Source organism: Olea europaea, unplaced genomic scaffold (genome assembly GCF_002742605.1).
Source record: "Olea europaea var. sylvestris unplaced genomic scaffold, O_europaea_v1 scaffold1187, whole genome shotgun sequence".
NCBI classification, from domain to species: domain Eukaryota; kingdom Viridiplantae; phylum Streptophyta; class Magnoliopsida; order Lamiales; family Oleaceae; genus Olea; species Olea europaea.
This window is the reverse complement of record NW_019229281.1, coordinates 112932-134953: the sequence shown is the minus strand read 5'-3', so window position 1 is coordinate 134953 and position 22022 is coordinate 112932. Positions and strand designations below refer to the sequence as shown.

Sequence of the window (22022 nt, the reverse complement as noted above, 5' to 3'; positions counted from 1 at the left end):
TGCGTTCTATTCATATGAATTCAGACTAGGAATAGGATCGAATCGTGAATAGGATTGATTTAATTTGTCTTGGAAAGGAAAATTAATTACAATAGAATTATCGATTGTCAAGAATGTAAGAGCGAAATTAGCTACGTAGTCGAGAATCGGAATAGATAATAATAGGTGAATTCGTAATCCAACACATTCTTCCCATATACATTTTAAATTCGCATTTTATACATTTTCATAGATTTCACAAAAATCACTTTTAATTTGTTCGCTTTGAATCGAATTAAGAACTAATACACTAAGTTAAATTTTATTCCTCGTGGGACGATATTCTCAACACATCAAATCTATTACTTGTCAACGATCCTGTACGCTTGTGGGTTTCACACGAACACTTACCCCTCTTGAGTTCTCATTGAGCCTATTTAATTAGTTCAATTCCATATTTCTATGTAAATTAAATTTAATTAAACGAAATAACAGTTCTAAGAATTTCTATAGGACCGCAACAATTAATATAGGTATCTCTACACGTTATATTAATTTACCGAATTTTAATAAGTGATCTAAACAAGAATCCGCATCTCTACGTAATTATTGTTCACGAAAACATTGAATAATTGGCCAGAAAATTCAAAGCATGAAAAATATAATTAAAAGTCACACAAAATATAAAAGAACAAAAATCTCAAATAAAAGAAATAAAGATCCCAAATCAGTTACATTGTTCGCCCTAAAATTAAATTTAACTACTCATTTTAATAGAGAAAAAAAACAAGGAATTATGGAAGACATCACCGAAAATTGACGAAACGTAAAAAGTTCCCAATTATGCTGTCTGCTATCTCCTTTCCCCAAAGCAGTCGTTTTTAATTTAATTCCCCAAGAACCTGCCTCCGTCTGTATCAATTTCTTTTGGCAGAGAGTGTGTAAAAAATATATAATTGCCTGCCTCAATTTTCTTCTCTCTCCGTCTGTGTCAGTCAATCAAAAGAGTGTAAAAATATAAAATTGGTTGCTCTCAATATTTGACTTTTCAAAGGACTCCAAGCTGTCCCTTTTTTTGTGTTGGTATCTCTACTCCAATTGTGTGTGTAATTAATTAGCTTCAACAACTTGATTCGTGTGTGTGTGTGTGTGTGTGTGTGTGTGTAACAACTCCACAACCACCATATTTGACTACAATTCAAAGGCTTTATTGCAATATTAGCTCTCAAGTCTTCAATCTTTCAATATAATAAATTTTAGTCTGTCATCCCTTTTAATTTTGCAACCCATGTATTCTTTGGTTCAATTCAAGTCCTTCACCTTTCAAAATATTCAATTTGACCTCCAAACATTTCAATCTTCGATTCATGGTCCGGATCAACCATTGAATTTTTACAACTTGGTCCCTAACTTTTGGATTTCACTCTTTTTTTTTGCTTTATTCCTTCAATTCCCTTTTCATTCATAGAATTTACCTATTAAAAATAAGAAACAACAATTTAGGATATAACATCAAATATATTTATTTTAAGGTACCGAATAAGTGTATAAAATACACTTATCAGTGCCCACTCTACTTGTTCCATTCCCTGTTGGGCATTTCACCGTACTATGATTCACTCCACATTCTTCACAATTTGGTTTTCGTCCATATTTTGCATTCGCTAACTGTGATATGCTTTCCACCTTGTGAAATAATGAGTCAATCTTTGCTAATAAGGCTGAATATGTATATACCTCATAAACATCCCGAGGCTTCTTCTGAATCACTTGCTCAGATGGAATGGTAGCAATTCTCTCAAATAATTCCAGTGCTCCATTGATTGTTCGTATGGAAATTGAGCCATCTGTTGATAAGTCCACCATGCTTTTGAAATACGAGAGTAACCTTGTATAGAAGAATTGCATTTGGGTCTTTTTGTCGAACACATGTTGAGGACACTTTCGGAGCATGTTTTTGAATCTATTCCAGGCTTCGTCAAATGATTCAGATTTTCCTTGACTGAATATTGATATCTTATGTCTCAATTTCGCTATCTTGGGTAGTGAGAAGAACTTTGTGTAGAATTTATGAGCCAGCTCGTTTCAAGTAGTGATGCTTGCAATAAGAAGTAAATCCAACCATTCAAGTGCCTTATCCCGTAGTATATGTGGAAACAGCCTTAGCTTAAATCATTGTCCGAAATTCCTTGATATCTGAAGTGTTGACCCATATCCAAGAATCGAGATGTGTGTATGTGGATTTTTTTTGCCTCTGCCATAAAATTGGTGTCCATTCTAGAATAGCTATATCACATTGGTTTTCAATTGGAAATTAGGCTACCCAAACAGTGGATACACTATGTTGGACTAGCTTTGAATTACTTGAGGAGTCAAGAAATCTCCCAAAATCTCGTTTCCTTCATCCATTGCCTCTCCTTCATTGGCCAGGATAATAGGGTTGTTCGGTTTGTTAGCCATTTGCAACCGTATTTCTCTAAGTTCTCTTTGCAGTTGATGAAAAGTGAGCTCAATTTCAGGATCAACTGTAATCAATTCTCCTCCAATCGATCTTGGTATGTAACTCTGCAAGAAAACTAGTAGTAGCACTTAGATTCAAACAATTTGAAGAACTATAATAAAAATAAAATTAAAATAACCTAAACGACAATAAAAAAATAAAACTAAAAATTTGAAGTTCGAATTAGTGTATATAAAAATGAAATTAAACTAAACTCAATCCCCGACAATGGCTCCAAAAACTTGTTCACGAAATTATTCTTTCGATTTAAATCACCGTAAGTGTACGGTTCGTTAATAAGTAATAAAGTGGATCATTTGAGTCTAAATATCGTCTCACATAGATTGATTTAGTTCAATATTATTTATCTTGGCCTTAACCGAAACTAAATTTTAACAAGTGATTTTATAAACTAATTACACCCTAACCTAAGCTAATTATGCACGCAATGAACAAAATGCAATTTGATGTTTAAATGAACTAAAATATTATTAAATGTTGAAAACGCAATTTAATGTATTCAGTGATTGGATAGCACACCAGGATCACGAATTCCCAAGTAATGTTCAAATTAACCCTAATTTCACAAATTGGCAACACATTGAAATTATGAAGAATCAATGCTCCTAAATCTATCCAACAGTTTCTCTCGAGCAAAGTTGAACCTACTCTCATATAACACTAGCCTATATCTCTATAACGGGTGCAAATACACATGAATGCACGTAGTTTTGTAAGCACTAAAAGATTCACACAGAGCATGCGGTATATCTCTATCCCCTATCAGACTCTTCGATAATTTATACCTTGTCGAACTTATTCCCCTTCTTTCGAATGCAAGAAATAAGTCACCTAAACTCACACAATTACAGGCCCTTAATTGCGGAAGAAATTAAATGCATATAAATCATTCAAAATAATCAAACATGTTTTAATGTCAAAAATATGAAACAAAGAATTAAGAATCACATTAAAAGGTTTATCGATCTCTTAGCACATAAAAATCTAGCCTAACATAATGGGAAGAAGAAAACAAACTAAATAATAAAGAAAAGACATCATCACTTTAAATCTTAAATTGAATCCTTGCGTCTTGATTTCAATCGTTACGTTCTCGCCTTGTTCTCCTCTCTTAAAACCCTAATGAATGTATTATAATGCGTGGTGTATGCTTAGGGATGACCCTAAGATTATAAAATACCTCAAAAGATTAGTTGAACTGCAGTAGCTTGAAGATATAAAATCAAGCAAGCTATGGCTTGATATATTACTCTATAGCAATTTCATTTCTATTATTCATTTTGTCAACTTTTGGATCTACTGTATTTAGTTTTAGCTTTTCCGGGGATCATGGATCATGTTTCTGGTAAAGCCAAATTGTGGGTCATGTTGAAAGCTACCATTTTCTTATCATATTGATATAAATCTTTTGTAATACGCATTCTCTTTAGATTTAAGCCTCTTTTTGACAACCATTAAAATAAAACCCCTTTTTCGTAAATTTATTTTCAATAATACATTCTCACAATAAATTATTTTTCAGTTAAATTTAATTTTTTTTAAATATTTTCAATGACACATTCTCTAAAACACACTACTCCAAACTTCATTTTTTTTCAAAAAATTAATTTTAATAGTTGTCAAACTGGAGCTAAGTGTGTAATCGAACACCCCTAATTGCATCCATATCCATTTAGCATGATTACGCCCAAAGTGTAACACGGTGATTGTAGTATAGATTTGGGGTATCATATCAACAGGAAGATGTGAAATTAATTAAAGGGTCCAACAAACTAGGATTTTCGTTGCGAGTTATGTAACAGATAATATATCAATTTGAAATGTGTTCAAATGTATGTGAATTTACGGGTTTTGAATCAAATTATGAAATAGTGGAGCGTCGAAATTCCCTCGATTGGTTCAGATCATTCAACATCAATCATGCATTCATGTACTGAATTAAAGATTTTTCATCAAACTTTAATTGGGGAATATAACATTAAGGCCCAATTTTATTCTACAGTAATTCTAAAATATGGACTTCCTATAATATATACCCACTTTCGTCTATTGAAATTAGATTCTAAATCCACCTTATACATCAAGTATAAAATCATAGAGAATCACACCAATAGATAATTGAAATTGAAATTTAACAATTAGGTTAATTTCACGATAGATAAAACATGATTAAATCTATGCGAAATATAGTAAAAGTTAAATACACTCACAACAATGCTTGAAATTGAAATTCAATACATAATTCAATTATTCGATGAAAGAACATGATTAAATCCATGAAAATCTAATATATCGTAAACCAATCTCAACACATATTTATAAGAACAAGAAATCCAAATCTAGAATTGTTTAGCAATGGAAATCATATTACATGCATGAAATATATTGAAATAACCGATACCAATCGAGTTCCTCCCTTGCTCCACCAAAGATTTATAGAATTCCGTGGAGTTTCTTCACCTAAGATGAGAGAAAATGGTACCAAGTTCGTTCCCCTTCGTTTTGGAGTGTTCTGGGCTTAAGAATCAAGTGAAAATGTGTTATCATAGCTGATGACGTAAAATTTGGAAACTGTCAATTTTTATTCCGGGAGATAAACTATGTGACCGCATAGTATAAACCTATGCGGTCGCATAGCTTTTGAAGTTCAAAAATCTTTTTGCCGAACAGCTTTTAGTATTTTGGCCATAACTTTCCCTCCTTATGTTTAATTGAGGTGATTCAAGTTACATTGGAAAGTTAACATGAAGGGCTAACTATGCTTCAAAAATTATCCTCCAATTTGATTATCTTCGAAGTAAAAAAGGAGTTCAAATATGAGGTTGAAAATTAGTGCGTAACTTTTTTGATTGGGAATTGATTTGTGAAGATGTTATGATCATATTTCACTTTCTTTGATTTCTAATTGCACCCAATTGACCCTTGACATTCTTGAATCATCATTCCATTGCCCGTCTCATCTATGGGTTATTTGTAACTTGGTCCCTGAACTTTCACTTTCTTCCACTTTACTCCTTTTTACTCATTTATTCCAAATTTCAACATTTTCCATCAAATCGCGACCTAGATAAAAACATAAGAGTAAGGAGTGCATTTTGACGTCAAATAATCATATGAATGCAATAATTACAAGGGGAAAATATCATATTTTACACTCTTATTACACCACAACTTGCTTATTGCTGGTCCCTAGCAATTCAATGTAGAACAAGCAAACGAATGATTAGACTATGATACAAATGAAATTATTAAGTTCCAACTTAACTGCAATTCATGCTCTTTTCAAACTCAATACCACATGTACCTAACAATGCCATGATCATCAAGATATCAAAAACACTTGCCAAATGTGTGAGTGTGTGTCAAGCCATAGCCATCTTACCACCAACCCTAACACATGCAACATCACTTATGTCTCGAGCTGAAGGTTCAACTCCAGAACTCAAGGGTATCAAAGCGTTTAATGCGATTTTCTCTCTATGTAGTCGAGAAAGGGATACATTCATAATTTGGAGGCTTAAATGTTTATGAATGAGCAACAAATGAACATTGATCTTATAATAAGCATACTGTCAAATGAAAATTCATTACTTTCTTACCACGATCATACTTGGGATCAAAATAGTCAATTTAAAGGGTTGTAATGTGGTTTGAGTTAGGCTGTATGAAAATGAAGATATAAAGATTCAAGGACTTCCAAACATGTAGCTAGGCATCTCATCAAGCATCTCAATAGATTACATCTTTCGATAAATACACTCTTCAATATTTCAATCCCAAAATCAATAAAAAAAAATTTGTCCTTTTTTTAGGGCTGTTTTACTTGAGCACATACTAACTCTTGTCATTTTCTTACTTCTATTTTTCACAAATAAGCATTCAATACTCACTACACGCTTGAAAGTAAAAAGTTAGGTGAATACATGGATAAACTATACTCCAATGTGGAGAAGTATGTATAACATGGGTGTATGAAGAAAATACTATAGATGTGTGTATGGCTCAACATGGTTACTAGGGATTGTAATTATTGAAAGAGAAGAAGGCTTATTTGTTAATCCTAAATTGACCTTCATCATTTCCCAAGTAACTTACCATCTTACCACAAACCATATATTCTCAAAAGAGTTTCCAATTCACAAAATAGATGAATGCTCATTGCTATTTTAGTGCAAGGTGACTCTCGATCTTCACTAACTCTCATAAGAAAACTTCAGCAAGAAACTACTCTAGTTATATGTGCTAACCCACTATCTTACCACAAAGCCTGTGTGCGTAAAAAGATTCAGCAAATGTCTCAACATCCAAACTTTCATAAATAACATTAATTCCTAGTGGCATATATTGTCATATAAGAATATGTAGCGAATTACGGAATTAAAAAAAGAGACCAACATTCTATGTAAATCATGCAATTCACAACAAAATTTAAGTTAAACTCTCCTCCCAACTAAACATTGCATTGTTCTCAATGCAAAAACATGTTTGCCAAATAAAGGTAAGGAAAGATGTCACCTGAGTGCCGAAGTGAATCACATGAGCTGAAGTATAAGAGGTCCAAAAGTCTTTAATGGAAAGGGTAATGCAGAAAATGAATATGAAAGAATGCAATGAATAATGTATGGACTAAACCTAGAGAGAATACATAAATAAAAATAAAAAGAAAGAGAAGGAAACGAACTTCCCTTGGGTTGCCTCCCAAGCAGCGCCTTTGTTTATTGTCGTTGGCTCGACCCAATATTGCCTTCTTCAGCCCATATCCAGACAGGGCGTTGTTAACCTTCGGCGCATTGCACCAAACTCATTGAAAGTAGTCATCGGTGGTGTCCCATAATCCTAAAAATAATCAAAAGTAGCACAAGCACAAATATCAGCATATTCCCCATTATCATACCCTGTGGGAATTTCAGAATTTAACAGGAAAGAATTTAAAGAATCAGGGACAATGAGCACATGTGCTTCCTCCTCAACGAATGTATCAATCATGTATGTTTGATGACACTCATCATCTTCCTTAGGTTGTTTCATAACGTGAAAGATGTTGATGTCTAAGGTCATATTCCCAAATGATAGCTTTATCAAACCATTCCTACAATTGATGAGATCGTTAGCTGTAGCGAGAAAAGGTCTACCAAGAATAATGGAAATCTTGGAGTTAATAATCACATCTACTTTCACATCCAAAATCAAAAAATTTGCAGGGTAGCAAAATTTGTCAATCTATACTAGCACATCCTCAACTATCCCCTAGGTCTAATAGTGGACCGATCAGCCAATTACAGGACCACTGTAGTAGGTTTGATCTCACCTAGACCTAACACCGAGTATATAGCATCAGGCATGATGTTGAGACTAGCCCCTAAGTCGAGGAAAGCTTGTAAAATCTCATGGTTCCCTATAATACAAGAAACAATAGGACAACTAGGGTTCTTATACTTTGGTGGGACTTTTTGTTCAATTACGACACTCACGTATTTAGTCAAGAAGGCGATTTTCTTGACATGGTACTTCCTTTTTATAGTACACAAGTCCTTAAGGACTTTAGTATATGTGGGGACCTGGAAAATCACGTGCAAGAGAGATAGATTGATTTTTACTTGCTTGAGGTGCTCTAATATTTCACTGTATTGACTAGCAGATTTTGAGGACGACTTGAGGGCTTGAGGAAAGGGCACTCTATAGGAATTTTTCACTACCTTTTCACTAGGGGTGCTCTCTTCTACGCTGCTGGGATCCTTCTCACATTCCCTAGGTTTGGGGATTGGTTCTATGACTTTTCCAAATCTATTGGTTATGACATTTACTTCCTTCGAGTTGGTCTCTCCTGATCCTGAAGTTTGTACCATGTGTTGCCCCCTAGGGTTCGATTGAGCTTGCGCTGAGAATTTTCCACGCTTTTCTACAGCTAAGACATTAGTTAGTTTTGACATACAAGATTTTATTTCCTTGTTTTCTTCAACAATCTAGGTGATCATAGTCTCAAACTTTTGGTTAGTCTTACTCTGTGCCTCTATAAATGCACGTAGAGTGTCTTTTAAAGAGTTCCTAAAGGACGTGGGCTGATATGGAAGTGCAGTGTGAGCTTTATTTGGCTGACTTTCAGATTTACAGCTGAGATTGGGGTGATTCCACCATTCCTAGGTTGTATGTCTCGAAGTAAGGGGTGTAGGGCGTTTGATATAAACCTAAAGCATTACAGTGTTCCTTAGAAAGTCCTCTCATTTCAACATAAGTAGCACACTCCTGTGCTGGATGATCAATGCTGCCACATACAAAACAAACCCCTAAAGGCTCAACACGAGAAACAGATTGCATGAGTTTTGAATCCTTAGCACGTAGGGCTTCAAGTTCTCTAATGAGGGTTTCTACTTTAGCTCTAAGGGTGTCCTCATCCGCAAGATGGTAATTGCCTATGCTAGTTGGGTTTCCTGTGGGTCATGACATATTGGTACTCTCAGTAGCACTCGGTCCAGCCTAGGTATGGGCCTTTCCAGCTAAATCATCTAGGTATTCTATTGCCTCGTCTGGATTTTTTGTAAAAAGTCATCGTTATACATTATTTCAACAAATTGACACTCCCTAGGTGTTAGGCCATCATAAAATAACTCACTTTACGCCAACTTTCATAACCATGGTGGGGGCAAAAGGCTTACAACTCTTTGTACCTTTCCTATACTTGATACTTCTTTCATTGTCCTTTTTGACAAAAGAGGCAATTTTCTTCAGGCTAGTGGTTTTATGATGTGAAAAGTATTTACCAAATAATGCTTGCATCATTTCAGCCCAAGTCCCAATCGAACGTGGTCTCAATAAATACAACTAGCTTTTTGCTCGTTCTTTAAGTGAAAATGGAAAGAATTTAAGCCTCACTACGTCCATTGTTCCATGTTGATTATTGAAGGTTGCAACCACTTCCTCAAATTCCCGAATATGCATGTATGGATTCTCATTTTCAAGGCCGTGAGAAATGGGAAGAAGTTGAATCATTCCCAATTTTAGGTCCATACGTGATATATTGGGTGGGAACATAATGCAAGATGGCGTGGAAGTGCGTATTGGATGAAGGTAATCATGTAGGGTCCTATAGGGCGAATCTCCGTGCTCACTATCACTCACTGTGTTGTGTAATGTGATGCTCGTGTCTATAGATGCAGAATCGAAAATAGGGTTAGAAAGTTATTCAAACTCTAGTTGAGGTCTTGCAATGAATCGCCCTCGCTTGTCTCAATATCTGTTCATAAAGCACAAAAATGCAAAAATGTGAGAAATAAGAAAATACAACTAAAAATAAACAACAGACTAAAAAGATAAAAGAGAAAGAAGTCACCATTTTGTTCGAAAATCCTTTAATTATTTGTACAATCTCCTCGATAACGGCACCAAAATTTGATTATGCCCAAAGTATACGCGGTGATTGTAGTATAGTTTTGGAGTGTCGTATCAACAGGCAGATGAGAAATTAATTAAAGGGTCCAACAAACTAGGATTTTCATTGCGAGTTGTGTAACAGATAATATATCAATTTGAAATGTGTTCAAATGTTAATATGTGAATTTATGGGATTTGAATCAAAGTATGAATTAGTGAAGCGCCGAAATTTCCTTGATTGGTTCAGATCATTCAACGTCAATCATGCATTCATGTACTCAATTAAAGATTTTTTCATCAAACTTTAATTGGGAAATATAACATTAAGGCCCAATTTGATTCTACAGTAATTCTAAAATATGGATTTCCTATAACATATACACACTTTAATCTATTGAAATCAAATTCTAAGTTCACCTTATACATCAAGCATAAAATCGTAGAAAATCACACCAATAGAAATTGAAATTTAACAATTAGGTTAAGTTAATGATAGATAAAACATGATTAAATCTATGTGAAATATAGTAAAAGTTAAATCAATCTCACAACAATGCTTGAAATTGAATTCAATACATACTTCAATTATTTGATGGATAGAACATGATTAAATCCATGAAAATCTAATATATATTAAACCAATCTCAAAACATATTTATAAGAACAAGAAATCCAAATCTATAATTGTTTAGCAATGAAAATCATATTACATGCATGAAAAATGTTGAAATAACCGATACAATTCGAGATCCTCCCTTGCTCCACCAAAGATTTCTAGCCTTTCATGGAGTTTCTTCACCCAAGATGAGAGAAATGGTACCAGGTTTGTTTCCCTTTGTTCTGGAGTGTTCTGAGCTTAAGAATCAAGTGAAAACGTGTTACCTTAGTTAACGGCATAAAATCTGGAAACTGTCAATTTTTCTTCCGGGAGATAACTATGCGACCGCATAGTATAAACCTATGCGGTCGCATAGAACAAATGTGTGGTGCCCAAAAATTTCTTGGACCCTTCCATGCGGTAGCATAGCTTTTGAACTCTGTGACCGCATAATTCAAAAATTTTCCCGTCAAACAGCTTTTAATATTCTGGCCATAACTTTCCCTCTTGATGTCCGATTGAGGTGATTCAAGTTGCGTTGGAAAGCTAACACGAAAGGCTAACTTTGATTTAGAATTCATCTTCTAATTTGATCATTTTTCATGTCAAAAATGGGTCCCAATATGAGGCTAAAAATCGGTGCATAACTTTTTCAATTGTGAATTGATTTGTGATGACATTATGATAATATTTCACTTCCTTTGACTTCTAATTGCACTCAATTGATCCTTAGAATTTTTGAATCATCATTCCATCGCCCGTCTAGTCTATGGATTATTTGCAACTTGGTCCTTGAACTTTCACTTTTTTCCACTTTGTCCCTTTTTTACTCTTTTTTTCCAAATTTCAATATTTTCCATCAAATTGCGACCTAGATCAAGACATAAGAGTAATGAGTGCATTTTGACGTCAAATAATCATATGAATGCAATAATTAAGAGGGAAAAAATATCATATTTTACACTCTTATCACGTTAGTTGAAATTGGTGCTTCGATAGACTTTGAGTTGCTGTCTCAATTATTTTGAATTCAAGGAAAAAAATGATAATAAAGTCCGAGACACTAATGATTATAAAAAGAAGTGACCTAGTTTGATAAAATTAGCCAAATATGCGTTTTAGTTTCTGAAAATGTAACGTTGAATGATTTAGTCTCTATATTTCACGAATATAGAACGTATAACTAGATATATTCGAGCGTTGAAATGAGACCTCTTTTAGTTTAGACCATTTTGATCATTGCCAACTGAAGTTCTGCACTGTTTTTCCAGACCCTCCACTTTTTTCTCTAACAAGATAGCTCACTGAACACGAAGTTCATATTCCACCTACTGATCATGACAAAGCACGATGGCTCATGAAAGATGAACATCAATCAGTTTTTCCCTATTTGTCGGAGTGATCTTATTCGCAATTTCTTCTAGGATTTGACAAATAAATAGACTTCAAAGGTAGGGGTCGAAGCATGCCAGAATCTAATTCCTCGTTATGGAGAGGATTGAATAAAGTGAGCTCTCTTGGGGTTCGAATGAAGGTAATTAGTACCCAGTATCTTCCTTTTTCCCAGAGTTGATTCCTTCCGGAGACCAAACAAAGAATCGTCAGAGTGGATTCAATAATTGAATGTTTTTAGGAGAAAGATCAGTCTTAGTACCAGCAGAAGACCCTTCAGTTTCTTTAGAAGGTGTAATCTTCTTCGAAGTGCCCCATTTCGACCCCAAGCCCCTTGCGAAGACGTATCTTTTGATCCTATAGCCCAACAATGAAGAAAAATCTTTCGTGAGGGATTGGCGCTAGAAAAAAGGTCCCAATAATTTTTTGGCACTTCCCAGTTGGGTTAGCACCAATATCAATCCTCCCTACGAAACAAAAAGTGTAGCAAGAAATACTTAAAGATAAAAAAACACGCTTTCTTTAGCATACACACTCATCCATCGTAGTTTGTATATTGCAGAAGTATGAATTCGAAGGATGGAGTAGTGTCCCTGCTTCACGAACCTCAAGATTCCTGTTAGGAATCAAAGCTATAAAAGTTCGAAGCCCAGCAAGTCCATGAACTCCTAGTGGACTTTTTTTTCTTTCCTAGAAGGAGAAGTATTAGCATAAAACGGGAGAAGTTAAATGAAGGCAAAAGGTAAATTCACCATACTCACAATAGTTGCCATAACAACAAGGTACGTTGCTGAAGAATATGAGTCATTTAGAAAATGACCCTAGTTTCCTCACACGAAGAAGAAACTCTTCTTCTAGTTATACACCTTATTGGGAGTGATTACAAGAATGAAACAGAAAATAGGAATTAAAAACTGTTCAGATTTTGCTAAATTGCTAGATCTATAAATCCATTTTTGGGCCAAACCAGTGGACGGTTGACAAAATAGAGGGCAGATTCATGACTTGCAGACCAAAGCACAGTTGGGTAGCAAACCATGATGGAAGTGACTGGGCATGGAGCCCATGTGCATAACTCCAACGAAGCGCTTGCGGTGACATTCAATGATGGTCAATATTTGACCGACCTGAAGGAAGGTTAACATTTGATCGAGTTATTTGCACATATAAAATAATAAATACGTGACAATAGTAAAGTTTTCCATTATGTGAATATTGAGTCAGTTCAAAGACAAACTTAATGTTTGACCAGATCTATTGTCAATATTTAATTACTACCCCAACAGTATCACTTACAAGTTTGATATTTTTGTTCAAAGACTAAATATCAATGTTGTGCTCGGTTTCTTGTAATAGGGCTCACCATTATTTGAAATTATTGATTGTCTAATACGAATTCCAATGTGAACATGCCATATAGGTTTAAATTCTATATTTGATCAATCCATCTACTTCTCCAATAGTTGCTGACTAATAAATTAAATTTCGCTGATTATTGTTAGGTTTTAAAGTAATGGCAATTCTGTAAACAAAAAGGACCAAATCGAAAAAGTGTAAAAGTCAAGGAGTTTGATGCAATTTTGTATAATAGTGGTTGCTAGGTTAGGGTTAAAGTTTGGAATAAGGAAAAGAGTCGCCGCAATTTCGCTTGTCTCTCACCGACACACTGCCCGAGCGACAAAATCAGAAATGACTTTTCTACCTTGTCGCCAGGATCTCGCTTTAGCGAAATACCTTCGCTCGCTCTTCACTGGTCCATCGGTCGAGTGATAGTGCATGCTAAAAAACCCTAATTTATGATTATTGAGAATTTTAATAAGACCATACTACCTAAAATGTCCTTTGTCTAAATACCTGTATCGTTTCACGAAAAATCTTGGATTGTTCACTGTGAGAAAACACACAAACCTTTCATATTTCATACAATAAATCGGTCATTGAAATTTGCAATTGAAAATGTCAAATTAAAAAATTCAAATACCAAAAACTAAAACTTCCAAAGTATCAATTAGTGGTTGACGAAGTCCCAATTGTTGGAGAACAATGAGTTCTTGAGAATTCATTGGAGATAGATGGATTTAGAACGTCGAGAGTTCTTGCAGGAGCAGACAATCTAGAAGGGCTTTGGGAACTACAATTAGGAGGTCAGAGAGTACTAGTGTAGGTCGAGTCCGACGATATTGTAAGTTGATTCGTTTATAGTGGATTCATACTAGCTGGGGCTCACAGTTTTTAATCCTGTGAGGGGTTTTCTCCGTCATCAAATATCCTGTGTTATTGTTTTCCTAAAATTTATTATATTGCGGCAGTTAAACATAGGGTAGATTGCATGTGAATTCATTTGGACTAATTAATAATTGTAACATGTTACTTAATTAATTTGCTTAAATTCCACACAAACACCTATTCATCCCCTCTAGGTATTATTTGGGTCGAACTGCATAACTTTCACTTATGAAACTAAATTTGAGGGATCGAAAGATAAAGTTCATATTGCTCTTGGCTATATGGATCTTGATCTTAGAGTTAAGGACTGAACAACCCACTGATTTTATAGATAAGTATTATATTAATGAAAAATGGGGCTCGAATAAGTGGGATTGTTTAAACCACACGAGTCTTATGATCATGAAGCATGGAATTTCAATAACATTGAGAGGCACTAAGATAACTACTGCCAAGGATTTTCTAGCGGAAATTGGCAAGAAAAAAAATACAAAGCAAAACTAGCATGCTTTTAGCGAGCTTAGTTTCACTAAATTATAAAGGTAAAGAAAACATAAAGGAGTACATTATAGAAATGTCTCATCTTATTTCAAACTAAAGATATTAAAGCTTGAGTTTTCTTGTGACTTGCTCGTGCATTTGATTTTGACTTCTGCTCTTGCACAATTCAATTAATTTAAGGTATGTTGCAACTATCAAAAGGGGAAATAGATTCTTAATGAACTGATTCCATATTGTGTGCATGAAGAAGAAATGATAAAACAAGATAACTAGTATTACTCACTTGGCAAGTACCTCAAAGGACAATTTAAAGAATAAGAAAGGTGCATTTAGTTCGATTCAAAAGAAAAAGCAAAAACCTAAAAATGATAAATCATCCTACTATTACTTTTTTGAAAATCTGGGACAAATAAATAAAGATTGTACTAAATACCACGCTTAGCATGTAAAAGTAAAGTAGACTTTTCAGTTTGGTCTTTTTTGAGGTTAATTTATGTTTAATATCACATGAATTCACTTTATAAGAGGTGACCGTATTAAGCAAATATTGATTATTATAACCGGACAAAGAACTAGTACCCATAATATTTGAATTTAAAAAAAGAAGAAGATGAAACTCGCTATTTTCAATTGAACAAGAATGGCCAAATTTGTCCAATATAGTAATAGAAACCAAATTCCATCTAAAAGACGATATCAAAAATATCTTTTCATATTTAAATAATAACTAGCCTTTAATAATAATCTAAAAGTCCCTATAGCCTCGACTTTAACTGATTTGCCGTCGCCCCACATAGATGAGTCTTTTAACATCAATTTGCTTCAACATGTTCAGACAAACCTCCATAGACACGCTTATTTGAACATTGATACCAAAATTTATCCACTAAGTGTGTCTAGGTACTAAAACTATTATTGGTTTATTAATTTGTCATGTGACATATATAATTAATTGTGTATAAAGCTATCTCAAAGTTAGGCAAAAAAATTAAAGTGATTTAATAAAGAGTTAATTACTGGACTTAGGGTATCTACATAAAGTGTGGGCCGGATTATATATATAGAAACCGGATCCATCAGGGTTTGTGTATCCTTGATGGACAAAAATATATATGAAAATATAAATATGGATATGGATCCAAATTCATATGCGACTTCACAATCTTCCCGCCTCCCGTCAAAACAAAATTAATTAAGAAAAACATATTGAAAAGAAAGATCTAAAACCCATAGTCAAGATCAATAATCCAGAAGCATGAATTCAAAAATCAAGATTATGAAACAAGAAACCAAAGTCAAGAACAAGAATTCAAGAAGCAAAGAATGCAAAATACAATATTAAAGTTAAGATGTCAAACATGAAAAGATGGCAGTTGATCTTCAAGATTGAAGATCCACATTCAAGATCCAGTAATAAATAATCATTCTCAATATATCAAGGTAAGTTTCACATTTAATAATTCTCTTGGTGGTTTGACTAAAGGATTTTAGCAATAAAGTAATTAGGTTTTCAAATTCTAAAGTTTCTAGTTTTGAAGTTTCATAAAAATTCTAACTATTCCTCCCCCAGTCCATCCTACAAATGATCTTGTTAGTGATGCCCATCTTGTATAGTTGTAGAGGTTGAGATTGAAGGTCTTCAATTGCAGACCCTAAATAATCTAGTACCATGAAGCAGGATAGAGTGATGATCTAGTTTTAACATTCCTAACTTCTGTTTTTGGCACTAACTACATGTGGGCTGTATAATCTAGTACTAACTAATTGGGATTTACTTGTTGAATGGATGTATTAAGCTTTGAGGGAAAAATGTTTTGACATCCGACGAACCTGCAGTTCAATATTCAGAGGCATTTTGATCTACTCCAGTGAGTTCTGAAAAGTTGGAGATGCATTGAAGTATCTAGAAACAAAGCCCATGTTCTTCAACTATATAGAATACACCCCAGTGTGAACATAATCCTTTTCGAAGATCAGACTACTTGGTATGAGTTAAGATTGGTTAATCTTAATCCTAGTCGTAGTTGCAGCTGAATACAATAATGAAGTAGTGATAAAGTCAAGAACGAGGCTTGATTCTACTTCTCCAATAAGTCGAAAGGAATAAGAAAACAAGGGAATTATTCATTTTCTATTGATTATTTTATTTAATTTTGCGAAATTACTACATTGAGACGGTTGTATTTAGTATTTTGAAGAATGGATTAGTTTACCTCGCTATATCTACGTTCTCCCTTATTTAATTCTGCAGTATATTATATATTACATAGAACACAAATTAGTAAAGAAAATTCTGCCAGAACTATCCGTGAAACTGCTTGTAGAAAGTTCAAACTAACCTGCATATTCTATTTCAGTCATATTATTGAGATTAATTCGTTAATTAATTAGATATTAGTATTTACAAACACAAAGACGGAAATTGAAATTATTTAAAATTTCACAGTACATGTATAAATAAATTCCAACATGTCGCAAGAGGTGTAAAAATATCTTTATACATTATGGCATAAAATTACACCAATATGAGATTATTTTATATTATATATCAGTACAGCAGTAATATAACAATTCAGCAACAGCTCACTGGTGATATTACTGTAATTGCTGCTCAGAACCACACACGGGCAGCTTTTATTTAGTGTATGTTACATATACAGTTTCAGTATCACCAAGTGATTACATATTAAGTTACGAAACTCATTCAGCGTTGGCGGTGGTGGCAATAGCAATAATAAGCACCCCAGTGTTTCTTGATACAAGAACCATAGTAAGCTCCTTCGTACTGCTTACAGTATGAGTTACACTGGTAAGGGACACATCTCCAATATCCTTTGCTTGGCCTTTGGCATGTTGCCTCCCCGATTTGCGCCTCTGCCAAGAAATTGGATTAGGTTAAGCCAAATGCCGTAATAAAAATGCTAACAAATATAGAATGCATTTGATAGGATAAGCTAAAAATGTATCTAATAGCTTAAGTTTTTCAGTGGGTGGTTCAATAGACACAAAAACCCATAGGGTTGTTCATTATCATATATAATTTTGTACTTTCTATGTCAGAAACAATACATTCATTTTAAATATTATAATGTCAAATGTGTTTAGCTAAAAAGGCAGTGAAGAATAAGTGAAATTTCAACCATTGTTGTATAGCAATGTTTTTTGTATTAATAAAATGGAAAATAAATAAATAAATAATACTATATAAGTAGCATGTCAATTGGCTGTTCTTTGTGTGTCTGAGAAATATCAAGCCCTGGGGTGGGGTACTGTTATTTGGCTGCCAGAGAAATACATACAAAAATATATAACTAACTACACTACCGACCGAAGGCTGCAAGGATGACGAAGCAGAACAAGAGTGAAAGAAACGTCGTCTTGCTGCTATCAAGAAGTCTACCCATAGCTATATACTCTTAATGTCAAGTGCTTATTATCAAGTGCTTGTGATAATATGCTGTAAATAGTATGCCCTAGGTCCAATCAACTTTGAACATAAATACTTGTATATATAATTAATACAATTTAATGGCAGATCTATTATTTAATTAATAGACAAATAAATAAATAATAGTTTACCCATAGATATATACTCTTAATGTCAAGAATCGTAGGAAGGTTGTGATTGACTAATAAAGGATTCATCACTCTTAGATAGTAGGAGATTATGATCTACGTTTCATTCAATTAAGTCAATAACGAAATCCTTGGCCAAGGTGTACTCATAAGTTGAAAATGAGTTTTCGACTTATATTGACTTAATAGTCGAGTGAAATATATGATCGAAATTCGGGATTGACACAATTCCATATCTCATAATTGATCGGATCATATTGACGAAGGGATTATAGTTTCACAGTAAACGAACGAATTTGGTTTTTTCATACCACGTAACATTTTCCGTCACATGTATTGCCCTAATACATTGCTAGATGTCAATCAGGGACGGCTAGTGTGAATTGACGATAAATTAAAAGGGTGTGTTAATTTAACAATTTTGATTAGATCAAAATAATATTTTACATCGTTAGGCATTGTGGTCGGGAACCTAATGGGTCGCACACAAAAGAGAATTGGAAGATTGCAAATTACCAATTGGTTAATTTAACAATCGTTGGATAAATTAATTAATTGGATTTGTTATTTATATTCCCGAATTAATTAATTGGATTAATTAATTCACAAACCGGGTTTAATTAAATGGATTAATTAAATATTGGATCGGATCGGGTCGAGCCCGTTTGGGCTTATATAAATACATGGTTAGGGTTTGAGGTCCATATGGTTTTCATTATTCTTGCTGGCACAAGAGAAAAAACCCTGGTAGTTGCAATCTTATTCTCTGGGTGGATCACCGTTGGAGGCTGGACAATTGGACAGCTGTGGATGACGAATCAAGATTGCTGGAACGAAAAGAAAAACAAAAGGTTTGTAGAATTCTTCAAAGGTACAATCTTTATCACGATTTCTATTTAAACACAAAGGGATTATCAGTGGGAATCGAAATAATTTCAATTTTTCGTTGTGCATGTATAAGTAGATTCCCAACAGTGGTATCAGAGTCTACTTTGTGTTTGTTAGGAGTTGATTTTTGATTGTTATTGTTTTTCATGTTTCTAGCAATTAAGAAAATTACTTTTCGTATTCAAAATTGGTTTTGAGATAAAAAAAATTAAATTTTCGTAAATTAAATAAAAAAATGAGGAAGGAATTTGAAAATCGGGCAAAAATTGCCGACGGCGTTGGATGCCGCTCACCTGCGCTGCTCCCGCCGAGCAGCACCGGGCGCTGCCCGACTGTTGAATGCAGCAGCGTGCAGCGCTGCCCGACGGTTGAATGCAGCAGCGTGCGGCGTTGCTGTTGCACGCTGCTGCTATTGTAGCAGTAGCGCCGACTGCCTGGTACTAATGACCAGCACCGCCAAGAATAAAGAGGAAAAGGGCCGACGATTTCTTAGGGTATTCAGATTGGGCAATTTGGAGGCGGGGGTTCCTTTGCAATTAAAGTAATTGTGGGCCCCATGTCTGCAATTATTTTCCAAGGGGTCAGTTTGCAAATTTTAAAAAGGGGACCTCTTTGCAATTTATGAAATGTAAAGGGGCTACCTGCAATTAAATGAGAACGGTAACTTTGCAATTTTAATTGGAGGACCTGTCTTGCTATTAAGTTAATTGAAGGACCACCTTTTAATTATAAACTTGGGTCAATTTGTAAATTTCAAAATGGATTTTGAATTTGAATTCTAAATTGGTTTTTAAAATGTATTTTAATGGGTTTGACCTATAAATTTAATTTTGACCCAAAGTAAAACAATTTATTTAAAATTGACGACTTTTACATTTTCGTTAAAATTGGATTTTAACTTAAATATTAAACTTTGACCCCAATTGAATTTTATTTTATTTAGGAGTGTTATCCTAATTTAAAATATCAATTCAATTTAAATTAGAGTTGGACTCTAATTTAGGACTTAAATTAAAAAATCTGTTTTAATTAATTTTTCACCCGAAGATATTTTTGAAATTAGAATTAGATTCTAATTTGACGTTTAATTAAAATTTGATTTTAATTAAATTTTTTCGCCCTAAACTTTTCGGTAGATTAGAGTTAGACTCTAATTTGGTGTTTGATTAAAATTTGATTTTAATTAAACGGGTTGGCCCTAAAAAAAAAAAAGAAAAAAACACAGATTTAGAGTTGGATTCTAATTCTACTATTTAATTAAATTGTGTTGCCCTAAAATTTTATTATAGATTAGATTTAGACTATAATTTATGTTTAATTAAAATTTGATTTTAATTAAACATGTTCGCCCTAAGATCTTGGATTTAGAGTTGGACTCTAATTTTACCATTGAATTAAATTTGTTTTTAATTAAATTCAACCGCCTTAAGTTATGGAATTAGAGTTAGACTCTGATTTTGTTATTTAATTAAAATTTGATTTTAATTGAAGTCAACCACCTTGAATTTTGAAAGTAGAGTTTAACTCTAATTTGATATTTAATTAAAATTTAATTTTAATTAATTATCCCGCCCTATAATTGTTGAATTAGAGTTGGACTCTAATTCAGTATTTAATTAAAATTTGATTTTAATTAAACATGCCTGCTAATTAAATAATTGATTAATATGATTAATTAATTATTTAATTGTTCCGATCCATTTGTTTAAAAGAGTTTAGACGACCTTAATTGCTAGAAACTTGAAACTAATTTGCATATAATATTAGATATTATATAGGTATATATTTATATGATGAATGTATTATTAGTGGACGATTATGGACTCGACCATATGGATATGTTGAATGATTAATTTTTATTCTTGTTGTTTTCTGGGACTGCGAGCTCTTGATCATTTTGGACCTGTGAGTCCATTGTTATTATTATTATTGATGTGGGCCTGCGAGTTCAATTTCATTTAGGCCTGCGTGCCAACTAGTATATGATACAGGTTGCAACTGGACTAATTGAAGAGACAAGAAGAGGAAGAGACCATGGAGATGGCGCATTGATACTGTTCAATGCTAAACCCTCAGGAATTGATCAACTAGTCTTCCTTATGGCTCAGGAAAACTAGATAGTAAAAATCCATTATCGTCCATATTATTATATTATGATATATATATTTATTTGCATGGTAGATGTATAATAATATATATATATATATATATATATANAATATTAGATATTTCTGAATGATGGGTTCGACTTAACTAAAATTTATTTTTTGTTGAGTACACTCAAGGAGATAAATTTTAGAGGCATGTTAAGCTAACACATAAAACGTGTGAAAACAAAGAGTTGTTAGCTTAATGATCTGGGAGTTGTATTGAGATACTATTGATAATAGTATCTACTCAAATGTTAAATTAAGGCCTGTTGAGTACACTCAAGATCTTAATATAATAGATGGGATCCCAACTCATTGGGAGTCAAGTGTGGACTCCATAAATTTATATAAGAGGGTCATAAATTTTATTTAAACAGTGGAAACATAATTAATTTAATAAAAGTCCATGTTAAATTAATTGATGCATTTTATATATTATTCTTTTCCTTTTCGTTATTTCTATTTATATTGAATCTTGAGTAGCCATATATTTTGAATGGCATACTGGATGCCAACAACCAAATTAAATCTTCTTGATTGGCACCGCAATTTGAGAATTGTTCTCAAGCGTGCGAAAGTTGGTTGTCCTTAAGTATCCATTTTCCAGAGACATCTAGTGATGACCCGATTAAGAAAGAGGTGGTTGCTATAATAAACGCAGTGATGACAGTAGTAATGCAACGTATGTGATACCTTCAACTATGTCACCTGAGTTACAAAAGCAACTTGAGAGTGTAGATGTTAACACATAATTTTTCATTACAAAGAGTTGTATGATAATAATCATGTGTGGAAGGATATGAGACTTCCAAACAACTATACC

At 33.6% G+C, this 22022-nt stretch overlaps 1 protein-coding gene and 1 long non-coding RNA gene across 2 annotated transcripts; both read right to left on the bottom strand.

Moving 5' to 3' along the window:
- Positions 1–7032: 7032 nt before the first annotated feature.
- LOC111373964 lies at positions 7033–8346 on the bottom strand. Its single transcript, XM_022996565.1, has 4 exons — positions 7781–8346; positions 7454–7628; positions 7281–7336; positions 7033–7132 (listed from the first exon to the last, which is right to left on the bottom strand). The coding sequence occupies exons 1-4, from the start codon at positions 8344–8346 to the stop codon at positions 7033–7035; spliced, it is 897 nt and encodes a 298-aa protein (XP_022852333.1).
- An 8853-nt stretch (positions 8347–17199) lies between these two features.
- On the bottom strand, positions 17200–17959 carry LOC111373974. The gene is made up of 2 exons (XR_002699049.1): positions 17914–17959; positions 17200–17459 (listed from the first exon to the last, which is right to left on the bottom strand). It is a non-coding gene; the product is annotated as an uncharacterized LOC111373974 (long non-coding RNA).
- Positions 17960–22022: the final 4063 nt, after the last annotated feature.